The sequence below is a fragment of the Pogoniulus pusillus genome, chromosome 10 (genome assembly GCF_015220805.1).
Source record: "Pogoniulus pusillus isolate bPogPus1 chromosome 10, bPogPus1.pri, whole genome shotgun sequence".
NCBI lineage: Eukaryota > Metazoa > Chordata > Aves > Piciformes > Lybiidae > Pogoniulus > Pogoniulus pusillus.
Window position 1 is genome coordinate 21,780,450 of NC_087273.1, and position 17,419 is coordinate 21,797,868.

The window sequence follows — 17,419 nt, forward strand, 5'->3', positions numbered from 1 at the left end:
AACACACGGGGTAACATTAGGACATAGAGAAGGATGTGAGATAAGGGAGTGCAGCATTGAGGAAAACAACCTTGAGGAATGTTGGAGAGATTCTTGCTAGCAGAGGACATAAAATGATAAACATGAGCAACCTATGCTGGGAGCGTCCTTGAGTCCATCTTGGGAGTTAAGATACCAGGCGCTGGGTAGCACCCCCCACATGCAGCTGCAGGGGGTGGAGTGGCAGCTGCATGTGGGCAGAGTTAGCCAGCCCCAGAGGCTGACCCTCAGATTGTTATGGTATATTACCCTATCCATGCCATGCTTGTAACCCTGTACCCTCTATATGTAACCAATCTTGGTGGAGCACGCCTCTTGCAAGAATGCATATAACTTACTGTACATGGAAATAAAGTCGGACTATGACCATCTAACCATATTGGTGAACAAAGAGTCATTTTACCCAGGTGCTCCACCGGCAGAGGACTATCTCTATTCTGAGATAGTCAGAATGAAGGAGAAAATTAAAATATGGACTCTACTACTTATCATTGTGAATATTGTTTTAGATTAGACAGATAATTCTAAGCAAAACAATGAATGACATAGAAGGGGTAGATTATGGTAGTTTAAGGCTTATTGGAAAATTCCATTAAGAGAAGTTGGTCTTTTCCTGAAAGTTCAGTGCAGAATCTGAATGAGCAGAGCATTGGTTGTAAAAAGAAAATAATTATACAGTCTAACTGTTAGAAAAAGCCAATATATAAACATGTCATTCTCTTGGGTCTTGGGCACTGGACTTAGTGCCATGGTCTAATTGATTGGATAGGGCTGGGTGATAGGTTGGACTGGATGATCTTGGAGGTCTCTTCCAACGTGGTTGATTCTACGATCTGTTCACTGTTTCTTTGCTTCTAACTTCTCCACTAACATTTTCCAGATAAACTGTAAACCTTGCTGGATGTTTTCTATCTGGGGAGAGAGGGTGGTGTTGGCCACTTCTGGGCTTTTCCTTTGTCCAGAGGGGAAGACTGGATTTCTCTATTATTTCTAAATTGTATGTAGTTGTAAATACGTGTAAATATATTGCCTGTATATGTGCTTGTAAAATTAGGTTTGCTGTAAAATATAGCTTTATCTTACTTCCAAGCTGTCTGAGTTGGTCTGGTAAATTTGTTGGGGTGGGAGGGAAGTTCCCAACACACCACAGATTAATATTTTATTAAAATACACAATTAGTTTTACTTACAACTTCACTGTGATTCCGATGGTGAAAAAATAAAAAAAAGTCATCTCCTGTCTGTTAATTTGCTGCTGTGACCAGCCTTACTGACTTAAAATACAATTACTTGGTAATAAATTCAACTCCATGGCACAGAAAATAATTATTAACACAGTGCAGCAGCAGAGACTTCTTCAGAGACCTTTTGTCCCCCCTTTTATAAATATCACACATTTCCTTAGACTAAAAAGGCATTTATTGTAACAAGTTTATAAGTACTGTTGTCTGTCATTGTCAAATAGCTAACAGAGCTCACTTGAACATCAACATTTAGTATAAAGAGATGTTTCCAAGTAATATTTTAGGGCATGCACTGAATGTAGAGTAGTCCCATAGGTCATCCATAATATCATTATGTATTCATTCAGTGTTATTTTTCTGAAAATACTAGTACATAAAGAGGCTTGATGACAACTTCTGAACTACAAAACCTCAGTTGTGAGCTCTGACCCAATCAAATGCACATTGACTTCACATGGATGCTGGGTATTGGCATATAGAACAGATCCTGTTATAAAAAATGCAGACTACTTAGTACTACAGTTACAAGCTGCTTATCTATAGGTTTTACTTATGTATTAGTCTTGAGAATACTGAACAAAGTCAAAATGTAGAGAAAACAACCATTACACTGTATGTAATACAAAACAAGTGGCAGGAGTTAACATAGTTATGACAGCTTATTTACTTGCAAAGAGGTTAAAACAAACTAGACCTCAGAATATATTTGTCAGAAATACCAAGGCATACTAGACATCTGCTTTAACTTAAACTGAGCTCATGATGTTTCAAATATGTTAACAAAAAATATCTGCCTAAATAAAGGCTAGGGACATCACATGCAAATAGCAAGGTAATTTTTCTAAAGATTTCATAAGTTTGGAATTTCATCTTTGACTCCACGTCAAGACTTGAATGCTTCTTCCAGATTAAGAGAGAACCTACTGCAAGGTTTTTTTTCTATTTCAATGTTTATCACTGTTTTCATATGACCAGCTGTGAAAAACTGAAAAAGAAATCATTACTTCATATGACAGTCATCCAATATTTCAGAAGCAGGTATTTTGGCCTTAAAAATAAGATTTTTTTTCCCCTCTTAGATACAAACATGGCATCTGTGCTTCCTTTGTTATAATATTAATACTCTGTATGACAATATTTTCCTGAGTTACTGAACTTATCCTTGATCCATCTTCTTTCGAAAAAAAATAAAGCAATATTGTAAAAAGACTAATGAGAGGGTATTTTTTGTACTGAAGGTGATGGAAGGCTAGTGTATAAAAACTGCAAGCATGATACTCTAGTAGATAACACCTTAAGTTTCTATATATTCTTCTACATCATCCTGCCTCCCCCTAAAAAATCAGCTAGGCGCCAGATAACATGTAGGATCCTGTGCTTTTTCTTCTTTTGTCTCTAAATAAGAGGCTAGCTTTTCTTTTTAAACAGGCAAATACCTTCAGCAATATTACACTGCCTAAATATTAACTCCTACAAGAGCAGCTGTCATTGAAGTAATCTGATTGCTGTTGTGAAAAGTCATCAAGAGTATTTGTATTCCTTGGCACAGAAACTAACTGAAATTTTCCTTTATTCAGTCTTGTCATAACATGAAATTGAACTGAAATATATTAAGGTTAAGGGAGAGATGTAAAACAAAATTAGGCAACAAGCTGCTGTTACTACTTGTCATAAAAATGTTCACTGCCCTGAGTATGCATTGGAGACATAAAAGATTTGCAGCTGCTTCACACTTCTGAAATGTCAAATTTCTTCTTTTAAATTGTAAACATGAATTTGAGAAAGTATCATTTAGGAACAGCTCAGGAAAACAGGTAACTCTAAAGAGCATAGCACCTTTTACAGTTTTTTAAAATATTTAAGAGTGCCATAGAAATTTTTACCTTGTAAGAACTTTCCTAAATAGCCTCTACTTGCAGATCAAAATCACAGAATCAGAGAATGGTAGGGATTGGAAGGGACTTCTGAAGACAATCATTGAGTCCAATGCCTCTGCCAAAGGAAATGAGCCTATATGGAGCAGCAGCTGTTGTAAAATATGGACTGTGAACACCAGGACATATTCCAACCTTGGTTCGAAAGCCATTCCTACTTCAGGAAGAAATACAGAACAGGGGCAAAAACAACCGTTGTGAATGACTGTGAAGATGCATCAGGGAAAGGTTCTTAACTGAGAAGGTGGTCAGTCACTGGGAACAGGTTCTCCAGGGAAGCAGTTACAGCAGCAAGCCTGTCCGAGTTCAGTGAGTGTTTGGATGCCATATGCTATAGTTTTAGGTGGGTCTGTGAGGAGAAAGACTTGATGATGTAGATGGCCCTGTGGATGATCTGTGGAGGGATCCTCCAGGGCAGGGGAGTTGGACTAGATAATCTTTCAACACAGTGCATTGTAGGAGTCTATGATCCTCATGGTTCCCTTCCAACTTGAGATAATTCTGTGAGTCTATAAGCACAATTCAAACTACTTAGCCATCAAAATAAAATAAACATCTACTTCTTTCTTTGCATCAGATTCGTTGCTATTGCCAATTTGAATCACAGATTTCAAGGCAAGTAATGTCTTTTAAGTCTGCTTTTTCACAGATATCAACTAAACAATCTGCATCTTTCTTGACATTTCAAAATTACACTTTTTGCCTCACTATTTTAACCCAAACTAGGCAAGTTAAATAACCGAGTTTGAACATATGTGATTTTACCAAATCCACTATTAAAAAAAAAAAAAGGAAGTTACAGGTAATTATTTCATATTAATAAAACAGGTTTGCAAAAGGAAGGTTTACCTATATCTTACTCTGTTATCTGCAAAAATTATATACATTGACATATAAATTGCATAGAAATAACAAGTTGGCATATGTTAAAAAAACAACAACATTTGTTCCTTTTGATTATTTTTTGTAGTCAGGAAATTAAGATTTTCTTCAAAACTAATTTCTTGTAGTCAAGAAATTAAGATTTTCTTCAAAATCTTCCAATTCAGTCCCTAACTGTGCTGGGCAGGGTGTGAAACAGCTGCGTTAGACCTTAACACACTGCTGATACAATACTGAACTTATAATTAGAGGAAATAGGTAATGTACAATAAAGGTGTTAAGACATAAAGCTCATATTTTTTGACACTCAAGATGCTGCACGTGGTAAAATGGCCAGTGAGCAGCTGCTTCCTGCAGCAACTGCCTGCCACTACTGCCTACAGGATCTAGGCATGTTTTCACACCTCCAAAAGCAAGACCTAGCCTCTAGCTCCTACCTTGGAGTACATACTTTGCAGCACAGTCTGAGCTTGTGCCCAAATCAGCCTTCACATAGCTGGGACCTGCATAAATGCTACATTTTCATTAAAGTCAGATTATGTTCCTTCTCTTCATATGAAAATAAGCAACATTAGATCTTCTGCATGAAAGACAGTTCTTCCTCCTATAGCTTTTTACCCAATACCCTTTTTTGGGGGAAACTTTTTGGGAAAATTAAACAAACAAAAAAAAGGTGGGGGGAGGAAACTACACCACTACACATCAGTATAAGAAATCAAGGAGTGAAAATGCAATTTAAATGCTGATAAAAGTTATTAAGTTTATATATAATCTTCAATTCTGCCTCCAGACTACAGCATGGTGCCAACTTCCACTTCTTTATCCAGTCTGACGCATTGGATGGATGGGAAGATGAAGAAAAAAAAATAAGGACACACTTACAGGTAACTGGAGTGTTATCAACCACACAGATTTCTAATTCTGGCCTGGATAATCATGAAGACAGCTGTGCGTCAGTCCTCCTTACTCACTGACTCCTCTTCAGAGCTGGGCTAAGGCTTCTCAGGATTATCTCATATAAAGCATAAGGCATCTGTGGAAATGGTGATAGGATATGGGCTAATGACAAGGAGCACAGTACTTTTCAGAGGAAGACTAGACATGAACACTCACAGTAAGAACATTATCCAAAGTTTGGCAAAATATATAAAGGATTTGGTGTAGGATGGAACATGCTGTTTGATATTTCGATTTTGCAGTAGACCTTGTGTACACAAAAGCAGTTGCAGGGCTCTTTTCCTTAAGATTCAGGATATAGTGCCCTAAGCAATCTTCAAAACCACAGCCTGGTTTTACACAATCCAGTCATTTATTGTTCCCTGTGCTGAAAACTGAAAAAGTCAAAAACAATTTTGAGAATTTTTAACCCAGTCTGGGAGTTTTCTCAGATTAGGCAGACCACAAGTGTTCAGTTTACTGTTATGAAAGTACTGCAAAAACAAGAAGGCCACAAAGAGATTTCAAACTTTTCTCATCAATGCTTTGTTTCAAAAACATAATATTTACCTTACAATAATTGATTTTTGAAGAAATAATTTCCTGTATCCAATGACATTATAAAATCAGCTTGGCATTTTGTTTTGGTTCATCTTTTAAAGAGCAGAAGGGGGTAAAATTCATTGCCATCTAGGAGCACCTCACCCATATATAAATATATAGTGATCTAGGCAAGGAAAAAAAGTACAGCTTTCCAAAAGTCTGTCCTCTCCATTTATTTTTCTGTCTTTCCTATCCTACCTATTATTCCATGTCATTTTAGACCTAACTTATTATTTGTAGCAGGGTACCAGTCAGACACTACAGATAAAAAAAGAGAAAGATCCCCTTGCTCTAGGCACTATCATAAATATAAGCAACTGATATTTCTTTGAACTTACAGAGTTTAAGTATAAAACACTCTAGATAAGACGGTAAGAGTGAGCAGAGGAAGATAATATGGCTAACAAGCAGTGGTCACAACTGAATTTTATTCTACGTGGAAAGAACATATTCAAGGACATTAATTAATACCCTATAGTCTTTGTCAGTCCTTTTTAATTAATAATCAAGGTTAAATTTCCAAAGGATGAGATACATTAAAGATATTCTAAACTTTATGCCTCTGTATCACATCACTCTGCAGAAACTAATTCTCAAAATAAAATCACTTCAGAAATATGTTCATTAAAAACTGCTTGCTAGTAGCTACCATAAGAAACAGAAAAAAATATTTATATTAGGAAATCTGTTTTATCCTCTAGTTTGTATTGGCATCTATCAATTAGAAAATCATGCTTTTGACCTTGGTGTTACTACTGTAATCTTTAACACACAATCAAGCCAGACTAACCTAAATCCGGTGCTGCATTAATAAAAAAAAAGAGGAGACAAAATGGGTTTCTATCTTATTTCAGTACCTTTCAATTACTAGATTAGCCCTTTAGTGGGTAATCAGGTAAATACTTGAAACTAAAACAGTATATACAAGGCCATAAATTAAAGCAACCCTGAAGCTGCTTTAAACAGCTGTGACCTCTGAGAACAAACTGCACTACCTCACTTTCTTACAAATCAGCACAAAGGAGAAAGAATTTTCCCTAAGGATTTCTTCACTTCACCTGGTTGCTGAACAAATTCACCATCCAGGGTTCAGCCAATTTTAAGGCTAAATTTTACAGCCATTGTGGACCAAAGCAGACCTTTCTTATGAGGTGGTGTCCACTACATATTTGATCAGATGATGAGTAGGTTACGAAACTCGAGGGAAGTAATTTATACTAAATAAAGCATTTTTTAATTTTTTAATTTTTAAATTTCACTTCCTTCTGAAGTTCACTTCTTTCTCCTGAACTCTAGGTCCAGTAATTTTAATAGAAGAGATCCTTAGAAATGTCAAAGAAAATATATATTGCTAACTAATCTTTCTTTTAAAATAGGATAAAGTACTCGTAATGGCAATACATTTATTTTCAATTTAATTCATACACTTTAAGCATAGGTTTGAAGAATGCTGAGCCTAAAAAAATTAGCCTACAAACTTCAGTCTGCGAATAATGATGCAAGCCCAGCAAAGCTACTGAACTTTTTTACACTCCACACAATGAGAACAGAAAGGAGGTCCATCACATACTTTAGCAGATCCTTTGCTCCACAGTTCTTAAGCATACCACATTAGATAGAACTTTGGCACAATTTAAACTCTGTTTAAGTAATTTTGGAAAGTGAATTAATAATCTTATCTAAGCACATTTGATTGCTACGTGTAGACGTCACACACCTCCTACTACATGAAGAACAAAAATTCTCCACAATAACTCAAAGGTTTCCATAATATTCTGTGGTGCATAAGTACATTTTGACACTTTCCATTTCTGTAATATTTAGCATTCACCTCTGTAACATTTAGTGGTGATTAAATAATCAAATTATTTCCTCTTTAGTTCATTTTTGACAGTAACTACATTGTAGAAATGGTTTAATGAAACTAAAGATGCTGCTTTTCTTATCCTTGTCTTTCCTTGCAAATAATTTTGATTATATTTTCATTCCTTTGTAAACTAACATCAGCTGTTCATACTAATCTTTAATATGAACAGGATATACAGACATAAACCACAGAAAAACAGGTTACTTCATACTAGTACAGACCTGCTTAAAAATGTATTTACATGTCAGCAAAATTACTGGGTTTTTAATAGAGAAAAAATGATTAAATCTATGTGGAGGACATTCTATGGCTTGTTGGGTACTTCTATCTCATGTAATTTTACATCTGTTTTTCCTGTGTACGGAGAATGTACATTACTGTGTTCTCCATTTCCCCTTGTTTAAGTAACTTTGTATCTCACTCATAAAAGAAGTAGCCATTTCTTTCAAGAAGGCTGTTAAAAGACTGTTACTATAATGACATTCATCACCTCTTTTCCACTGGAAAAAAATGCTTGACTACGTGAGTTTAGTTTTGGAAAGTACCAAAGGTACATTGATAAATATACAAAACAATTGGGAGAACTGTCTAATAATAAAAGACAGCTTTTACACTACTGTATCAATATTCAGATCTTAAGTTCAGAAACTGCACTAGGGAGTTGTGCTGTCTTCTCCAGAACTACCAAACAGCATTATAACGTTTTCCCAAATTTGCATTTTGGGAGCAATTTGGAAGGCAACTTTGTTATTTGATAAAATGTCTGTCACTAAATTTGCCTAAGCACACATACGTCTGATGCCCCTCCCAAATGCACACACACACACACACATATGCACACTGATTTTACAAGTCTTTTTTTCTTTATACAAGTAGTCACAACACTGAAAGTATTCTCCTATGTGTTCAATGATTATTCTTAAATGATATTCCACCACTCTGTCACTCAAAGGAGATGATTATTTCATTCTCCTGAGAGGTTAACTATATTCAAAAGCAGCTAGATGAAGACAGTAGTGTTATATAAATTGCAATAGAAAAATGTATCATCCTTCCATGTAGCCACCCATCCTGAGAAACTTTCACTGGGAAACTCTTGCCATCTTCCATTGGTCATGGAGTTCCCATCAATAAATAGAAGGTCAGTGCAACAATAAGGAGCAAGCAGAACGGAGAAGAGAAGGTCTGATAAGCAGCTGATGGCATGAAAATATCTTCATACTTGTAAATACTGACAACACGCTCTGATACAGGTGGTGAGTCTATATCATGACGAGTTATAGAACCTTAAACAGGTAAGGGCAGAAAGAAATAATGTCAGGTGCATTTTTTTTTAATATATCTTGACCAAACAAACAGGTAAGCAGACAAGTAATTTTCAAACCTACAGGAGCATGCAATATTACACTGTCAGTGAGTAGGGTCATTTCTCCGCTTTCAGAAATTAAACTTCTAAGTGAAACAAATTAAATTCAAGTAAACAAACATCCTTCAAAGGAATTTAGAACTTAGTTATGAAGTTTTTGTCATTTTGGCTTTGAGGAGTTGACGTAATAACTATAAAGCCAAGAAAACATGATATGTAGGATTTAGTGAATTATCTTGTCTTCCTTTTTATCTGGTTTTAAGCCTCATGCTACTGAAATTTTAGTTAACTTCTAAAAATGGAGTCTAGTAAGAATAATGTTATTAGAAGACATTTATCAATTTTGGCACCTCAGTTTTGTCAGCAACACAGAAATCAACTTACCCTGAATTGCTGGACCCCAAGCAAACAGATAGTACCAACTCAAATGCAGATCTACAATGGTTTCCTCTCGGGGAACATACACAGGACGCTTGAATCGACATGTTACACGATTGTTTTCAAAAACCCCTTCTTCATCTCTAGCAGGATTTCTTTGGATTTCTTTAGCCCACTGACCAACGTTATAGAAGTGCTGTATTCGGACTCTTCCATTATCATCATGAACACAAGCCATGACATCATCTCCTCCCTAAAAATATATTGGTAAAAGGAAAGCAAAGTATCACAAAGCATTTCTTCATTTATGTATATAATTTTAATTATTTAAAAATAGTCAAGACTTGGGAGTCTTGTTCATTTTTGTTCATTTTTTCTAAGTTACATATTTGGAAATTCTTTCTTTCCTAATATTGTGTCTTCAATCGAACTCAATAGCACAAAGTGGATAGTAGTATTTACTTACCCTTACTATCATCAAACTCTCTTTTGGATATCGTTCTGAGAGTCATTTTACTTAACACATATAACATTTTAAAGCCATGGTGTCACCGTTATCATGTATTTAATTAATCAGTAATTTATCAAGTTCTGGGATCCTGTTTCAAAAAACCTGGCAATTTCGAATCCTTGATGTATACAAAATCCACTTATCAAATCATGCATAGAAACTCAATGTAATTTAGTAAATATTGAAGATTGCTAATCCTCAAGTCATACAGTGCTTGACTTCAGCAGTGACATGTTCTGGCAACTGGTGCTTTGTTTCCAGGCAGTATGTTTCTGACAGGTCAAACACAGTGGATGATCTCTCAGGTTCCTTCCGACCTTGGTCATTCCATGATTTTATGATAGACAAGCATGTAAAAGCGTACACACTGTCAACATGAAGAACTGTAGGTGTCTCACCATTTTTTTGTCTGAAGAAAATCCAACTGCCACCCAGCCATCAGTATCAGCACTCAACTCAAATTCAACATCAGCTCCTATTCTCCGGTAACTCAGGAAGTAGTCACAGGTCTCTGCATTGCATCCAGGTTTACCATACCTAAACGGAATCGGAAATATATGTAATTTTCCCTTGCAATTTCTTGCTACGAAACTTAATTACATTTCTGAAAACAAACAAACAAACAAACAAAAAACACAAGAACACTTTTTGGTATGATAGCAGCAAAACATTATATTGTGCTATACACAAACTACCACTAATTAAGGGTTTGCTGTTACTACTCTTTCAATGTTAAGAATATATAGTATTTAAGCAGCATGGCAAGCAATCAGTTGCACACGGTATCAGTATGTTGATCTTCCTAGCCCTGGTTTTGTAAGTGCTTTATGAAAACATGAGAAATGTGAAATAACTCTAGGTCCGTAACTATGATGAATATTCTTTAAAAAATCTAGTTTACTCATATAATAAGAGTCCACAATTACAAAGTATATTCTTAAACAATAACAATTTATTAAAATTAATGGAATGTTTACCAAAGCCTTCAAAGCACTCAGCATTTGCAAACATAAACTCATCTCAGACTGACCTGAAGCATCCCTTGGTTTTTCCACAGTCATCTACTCTGATTTTTGCAAATGGATCCACAGGAGGAGCAGTAGGAAAAGGGTAACCTGTATAACCAGAATTAATCATTACTACTTAAAATACAAGGAGCAAAAAGCAGTAATACTAAAGAGAAAAGGTTCCAATACTTTGCTGATGACTGAACTGTTCAGATGAGGGACTACGCTGTCACATATACAATCCCTTGCTCAGATAGTCTTGCATCCAGGAAGCACCAATGTAACACTGGTAACAGAAAAAAAACATTCTCAGGTTTCCTACATCCACCAAGAAGGGAGAAGGAGAAAGCAAATTTTCTACATAAAGGGCAAAAGCTAACTTAAGGTAGCAGAACAGAATACTGCAGTCAACTGACAATTGGGGGTCTCAACTGAGCTACCTCCTTTGTGCAGTCTTAGTCCTCTCAGGAAACCTGTAAAGGAACTAAATCTGACTCCTTTGCCATAAATAACAGTACTGTGTATAAATGCAGGGCATCAGATCCAGAGATGTAGAAATGAATGAAATACAATAAAACATGCATTGTAATAAAAGGTAAGAGAGCATCAAACCAGGGTATTGCCTGCAGTTATGACCCATAATAACCTGTGCAGACCCAGAAGAGCTGGACAGTAACAGCTGTGATTCCCACCAGTGCTCTGCCTGCTGTATAATAGTACATCAAAAACAAAGTGAGAACATTTGCAAACTTCTCCAATCCAAAACAGAAAGTCTTGGAGAAGTTTGTGCCTGAAGCATGAACAAAGATATTTTAATAGGCTCTTCTTAGCCAACTAAACCCTCAAGCGCTAGCTCTCTAAGTACTTCACTGAACAGGTAATAAACGCTGCAGTTAGTTACAACATCTGCAAACATTTAACCTACACAATTTTGGACATCTGAGAGCCCTGATGTGCTTCCCTAGATTCATGACACCAGTGGAGACAGAATGATGCAAACGGCACATTACAGCCTCTGTTAACACTATCAAGGTCCTGGCTAAGTCGGACAGCATAAATGTATTAAGATGAAAAAAATTCACAGCAGCCTGTACCAGACCATTACCGAAGGACTGGCCACGGGACATCCTCTCTTCTCATTTCTTCCTTTTTTCCCACTCAATGTATCTACCGGTTTTCAATGCAGCTTATCCATTTGCAAATTAAAAATAAACACAAAATCACAACAGCCCTAAGCCCATGGCCACTGTGTTAATATTCTTAACATGCAGAATATCACATTCAAAAACACAAAAACGAGGTTCCATTTTAAGTCAGCAATCCGGAAAGCGCTTCACGAGTGGGCGGCCCCTCAATGCTGGCAGGGAACGAGCCCCTGTCCCCCTCCCAGGCTTCTGCTGCAGCCCCGCGGCCGTTGACTCTTCCATCTGTCCCCGACCTAGGAAGGATTCCCAGGCTTGCAGGGAGCGAGACACCAGAGGGCCTGGCCGTCGATGAGGTCAGCCAGTGCTGTCCTTCAATCCCGATCCTAGTCCCAGCCCTCGAGCAGCAGAACTGAAGGCCGCTCGGGAGGCGGCGGGATGAAGATGGCGGCGGGCGCTGGCCTTCGTGCTGAACGCCGTCACGCTCCGGTCGCTCGCTACGGACGGGCTACCACTTAACCGGCAGCCCGCCCGGCCATCCCTCGCCTGCAGCGGGCTCGCCCCGCTGACCACCGCGCCCCGCCTGGCCCCACCGCCTGCCCCTCGCCGCCGCACCCTCTTCGGAGAGGTAGCGCAGGTCGTAGAACTCGCTTGCAAAGGTGCCGTACGAAGAGTCGTGGTGAGGCTGCGCCACCTCCTCGCCGTGCTCCCCGCCGCCCGCCTCCCGCCGCCCGCCACCCTCCTCCGCCGGACTGGCGGCAGAGCAGGCCAGGAGCAGGAGCAGCAGCAGCACCCGCAGCCGCCGCCGCCAAGCACTGCAGCTCCGCACCGCCATGGCAGCGGCGGCGGCGGCGGCTGCGATAGCGGGGCGGGGAGGCGAGGCGGTGGCGGCGCCAAAGCGCGCCTCTTGCGTGGCCTCCTGCGGGCTCCTGCGCGGAGCAGGAAAGGCGCGGGGAGGGTAGCTGGCTCCAGAAAGGCCGGTGCCGCAGAGACTGCGGGAATGAGAAACTGTCTGGCGTGAGAGGGTTTGGGGACGAAAAGGTGTTGGGGCGGTTTGTGCACGGAAGCCTTGCTCGCGAGTTGGCGGCTTACCCGACCTCCTCACATCAAAGCCCTGGCAGCATCGGGGCCTTCCGCTTCGACCACCACCAAAGGGCGGCACGGTGCTCGCTCGCCAAATTCCCAGGCCCCTCCCCAGCTCCGGCATCTACGTATTTTTTTTCTTACGTATTTTTAATGACTTCTGAGATGGGACTGAAGGCACAATGAGACTTAAACTTCGTTTCAGGTAAAGCCCCATGCTAGTGAGCATCCTGATCGCATGTTTTCTCTTTTGTCTTTTATGCAGTGTAAGCACAATTATAACTGTGATAAAGTGGGACTAGGTTCATATCAGTGAGAAAATAAAGGATAATGAAAAAGCCTAACTGCTGTGAGTCCAGAAACTTGTGAGATGCTTTTGCAGGAACTTATGAAGAGTTATTTTTATACAACAAAGAACCTTCACAGAAACATGTGAAAAGACAACAGATGCTTGTTGAGAATCAAAAACAGAACAAACTAGTAGATAACAGAAACTGAGACTATGTAGGCCTGCTGACCATGTAATGCTAGCTATGTAACAAAACTTTTGCAAGGAGTGCTGAACTTACACAACAAAACGGGAGATATTGAAGATGTATACAGAAGGATGACTCCAGCTTTGTATCTTCAAAAGGAACATTATTACAATAACAATATGCTGAAAACCTGGCAGAACTGAAAGCCCATCTTGTGACCTCACAGTTTGCTTGGGCACTTGTAACTCATGCTGGAATTGCATTCTTGCTGTATCGTTGGGTTATTGGAGGAGCCTTTTGTCCCTTGTGTTCACCCAGGTGGCTTTTCTCGGGTTTGGATTGCCATCTTTTGGTTACAAGTTTAATTTCTCTTTTATATTGTTATGTTTTGTTACACTTCTTTGAGGGTCTTCAAGAAAATTGAAAAAAACAAGAGCGGGGAAGGAGAAAGAAGATGCAGCAGTCAGCAGAAATTTGATGTAAATGTAAACAGGTGGTTTTTTTTTTATCAGTGACTGAACTGAGTTACTTTTTTGTTGAGGCACTGAGACTACGGGAGTGCAGGCTGCCCTTGGGCTGAGCAGTTGCTTCTAATACTAGAGCATGCTCAGCTGTGGAGAATGTTAATTCACATTTCACCCTTTACCACAGTGAAGTAGCATGCTACCTCTCACTGCAAATAGATGAACATAGATTTAAAAATTTTTTTTAAAGTTGCAAAAGCATTTTCAATCACATGCAAATTCAGTGTGTTCCTTAGTAGTAAGCTATGGAAGAGCAACACGAAGCTCAAGTGTAAAATAATGAGTCCCTTCTTGCCACAGCCCTGAGCTTGGCAAACTTCAGCAGGCCAGTGGAATACAAAAAAATAGCAGTAGGGAACATAAATCAGGCTTACAGGAAAATAAGGTTGCAGCTTAATTTTTCGGGCAATAATAATCTCTGAGGAAGCCCCCTCCACTTAGAAATAGCTACCTGAGGGTTATGATGCCTGTGAATAAGCATTTGCTCAGCAAGGGAACAGCTGTCAGCTGCATGCTGTTTTTTCCTCTCTAGGAACAGGATTTACTTCACAGTTACAGTAAACACATAGAGTATCAGGTATTGTTTGTACTTACATGATACCTATCATTTAAAATCTCACAGCTGAGGTAACTATAATTATAATGGAGCAACAATGATTTTCAAAGGTGAAGATATAGCTAAGAGACTGACTCTATTGTGACTTAGCAAAAACTCAATAAGCAAAATTATCAAGCAGGTATTCTTTATTGTGGCCAGGCATGTACAGGGATAACTCCTCCAAAGCACACATGCACCAAGGGTTAGAAACAGCAAGATATGATATAGACCGGCTATATAGACATTATAGATACATATTCATTCTATTTCTAATGAATCATACCATCCCACCAGATAAACTAATTCTCTGGTGTCTGTGTCTGACAACTATGCCAGCTTGTGACCTCCTTATCTTCAGGGTCATCCTGCTGACTTCCATATCTTTAAGGTCAGCCTGTTTCTGTGTTTTGACTCTGTTATCCCTTTCTTACAAGTGTATAGGGTTAACACTCCTGGGGGAGTAACCCTGAATCTGACCCTAGGGGTCTTGGCCCCTCCCCAAGGGTGGGCCACACTCCAGGTGATGGTTAGCCCACTCCCCCCACTTGCTGTGGTATAAAAGAGACAGGAGCTCCCTGTCTCTTCCTCTTTTCCCTTCACTACCTCTTGACACACACACTCATACTGCATACCAGCACACCACGTGGCAGCCACGAGGCAGAGACACCATCACATTGCTCGGGTTGTATCCATCCCTTTTTTGTATCTTGCTGTTTTCCCCTCCTTATCCTTTGTAAACTCCCCTACCTCCAATACCTTTTCTAAGTTACTGTTAAACTTTTCCTTTTTAACTTCCAAATCGAGTGAGATTGATTTATTTGGGTATCCCTACCTTTCTCTCTCTCCCTGTCTTTTGGGAAAAGGAGGGGGAAGAGGGGAGGGCACTCTATAAATTCTATAAATTGTCATTGGGTCTATTAAATTTATTAGAGTCTCTGGGAACCTGCATTTGAACCCAAGACAATTTATTTGGTGCCCAACGTGGGGCTCGATAGAAAGAATTCTTTCAGAGAAGATTTGGAAGTTAAAAAAAAAAAAGGATATTCTGAGAGTCTTAATCATTCACACTTTTGCATGGCTGTTTTGGTCCTGGCTGTTAAAGTTTATAAGTTACCATGTCTTCTGGATTGTCATTGATATGGTCTGGGAATATTCTAAGCATTTGCCTGTCCGAGTCTATGCCTATTTCCTGAATTCTGTTAGTAATCTAACTGTGTTTAGAAATGTTTCTGGAACGTGGAATCAATCTGAGTATATGTGTTGGGACACAGAGGCTCCAGATATTTTGGGGGAGAAATGGTACTGGATAGCTGTTATTTCACTGTGTGTAAATGTGGTTTGGGGAATTTACTTTGTAGCTCTGAACTGGAACACGTGGAGACCCCGGGTGGGCGCCACCATTAGGATGCTTAGGGGGAGGGGTGGCTCTCACTGCCCTGGCTGCAGCTGCGGGGGATGGGCGACAGGTCAGACCGGTCCGACCGGTCAGGCAGCCCCGAGCGCAGGCACCACCCCTAGCACGGCTCCACCCCGAACTCCGTCCCCGGTCCCGCCCAGGGCAGCTCCCCGGACCCTGCCCCCACAGCCCAGCCCCTTCCAACTCGCTCCCACTACCACGCGGCAAGTCAGATCAAACCCGAAACCTCCCACAGACACAGATCCAGGGCAAGGTTCAGAATTTCATTAGATGTCCTGAGACTGACTTCAGAGTCATTTGCCATTGGAATGGGCTGCCCAAGGAAGTGGTGGAGTCGCTGTCTCTGGAGGTGGTCAAAAACAGACTGGATGAGGCATTTAGTGCCATGGTCTAGGTCTAGTTGATTGGATAGGGCTGGGTGGTAGGTTGGACTGGATGATCTTGGAGGTCTCTTCCAACCTGGTTGATTCTATGAGTCTATGAGTCTAAGGGACCTCTTCGGGAACCAGCACCCTCCAGCAACAGCAACCAGCTGGAAATGGACCTGATAATGGAGTTATCCTTATCAGCTCCACACCCAGAAAGGAAATCAGGCACACAAGGCAGGAGTATGCAAGGGCAAACGGACAGTCCCTTTTAGCCTGGCTTTTGAAATGTTGGGATGCAGAAGCAGAAACCGTGGACCTAGATCAGAGGGAGGCAAAGCAGCTGGGATCCTTGTTGAGGGATGGGGGTGTAGATAAAGAGCTGGGGAGGCTCGATGGTACTCACTCACTTTGGGCCAGGCTTCTCATTGCCATCAGGTACAGGTACCCGACTAAGGATGACATGATTTTCCATCCCCTTAAATGGACAGATATGGAACAGGGTATCTCATACCTGAGGCAAATGGCTGTACAGGAGATAATCTATGGAGATGGCCAGATGCCCTCGGACCCTGATGATGTCCGCATGAAGCCAGCCCTCTTAAAGAAACTGACCCAGTGTGCCCCTTCCACATATGCCCCTACACTGGGAGCACTGCTGCTGGGCAGAGACCCCAACAACCTTCCCACAATCAGGGAGTTTGTGAATGACCTAAGACAGTTTGTCAAGGAAAACCTTAATTGCCACTGTAGAGACCCTCACCCAAGAAGTGAACGAGCTAAAAGCCTCTTTCTCTGAACTGCAGAAGGCAGAGGACGACTGCTCTTCACCTTCAGAATGGGTGCAAGTCTCAGCTGTAAGGAACACACGCCGTACTCCTCCTCCCCGCAGGAGACCAGCCCAGAGCCGACAGGGTACACACAGGGGTTCACTTTGGAGAACACTGTGTGAACATGGGGAAAACATGGACAGATGGCATGGCCAGCCCACCTCAGCTCTATCGGCCAGGGTAAGGGAACTGCAGGGGACAAACACAGGGAATAACTT

The 17,419-nt window shown here is 40.3% G+C and overlaps 1 protein-coding gene and 1 long non-coding RNA gene across 2 annotated transcripts in view; one reads left to right on the top strand and one right to left on the bottom strand.

Annotated features, from left to right (window-relative positions):
- Positions 1-1,434: 1,434 nt before the first annotated feature.
- Positions 1,435-12,967, bottom strand: FRRS1L (ferric chelate reductase 1 like). The gene is made up of 5 exons (XM_064150025.1): positions 12,524-12,967; positions 10,790-10,874; positions 10,158-10,296; positions 9,255-9,501; positions 1,435-8,790 (listed from the first exon to the last, which is right to left on the bottom strand). Exons 1-5 carry the CDS (start codon positions 12,741-12,743, stop codon positions 8,618-8,620), a joined length of 864 nt encoding a protein of 287 aa, XP_064006095.1. The 5' UTR covers positions 12,744-12,967; the 3' UTR covers positions 1,435-8,617.
- LOC135178785 (uncharacterized) overlaps positions 12,967-17,419 on the top strand; it is a 72,471-nt gene continuing 68,018 nt past the window's right edge. Inside the window, exon 1 of the long non-coding RNA XR_010303746.1 lies at positions 12,967-13,196. This is a non-coding gene — a long non-coding RNA (uncharacterized LOC135178785). The remainder of the gene's footprint in view (positions 13,197-17,419) is intronic.

Coding starts and splice junctions, on each gene's coding strand:
- FRRS1L (XM_064150025.1), bottom strand. CDS start 12,743: ATGGCGGTGCGGAGCTGCAGTGCTTGGCGGCGGCGGCTGCGGGTGCTG. Junction 10,875..12,523: donor GCGCTACCTCTCCGAAGAGG/GTGCGGCGGCGA, acceptor CTGGTTATACAG/GTTACCCTTTTCCTACTGCT. Junction 9,502..10,157: donor TTTCTTCAGACAAAAAAATG/GTGAGACACCTA, acceptor ATATATTTTTAG/GGAGGAGATGATGTCATGGC.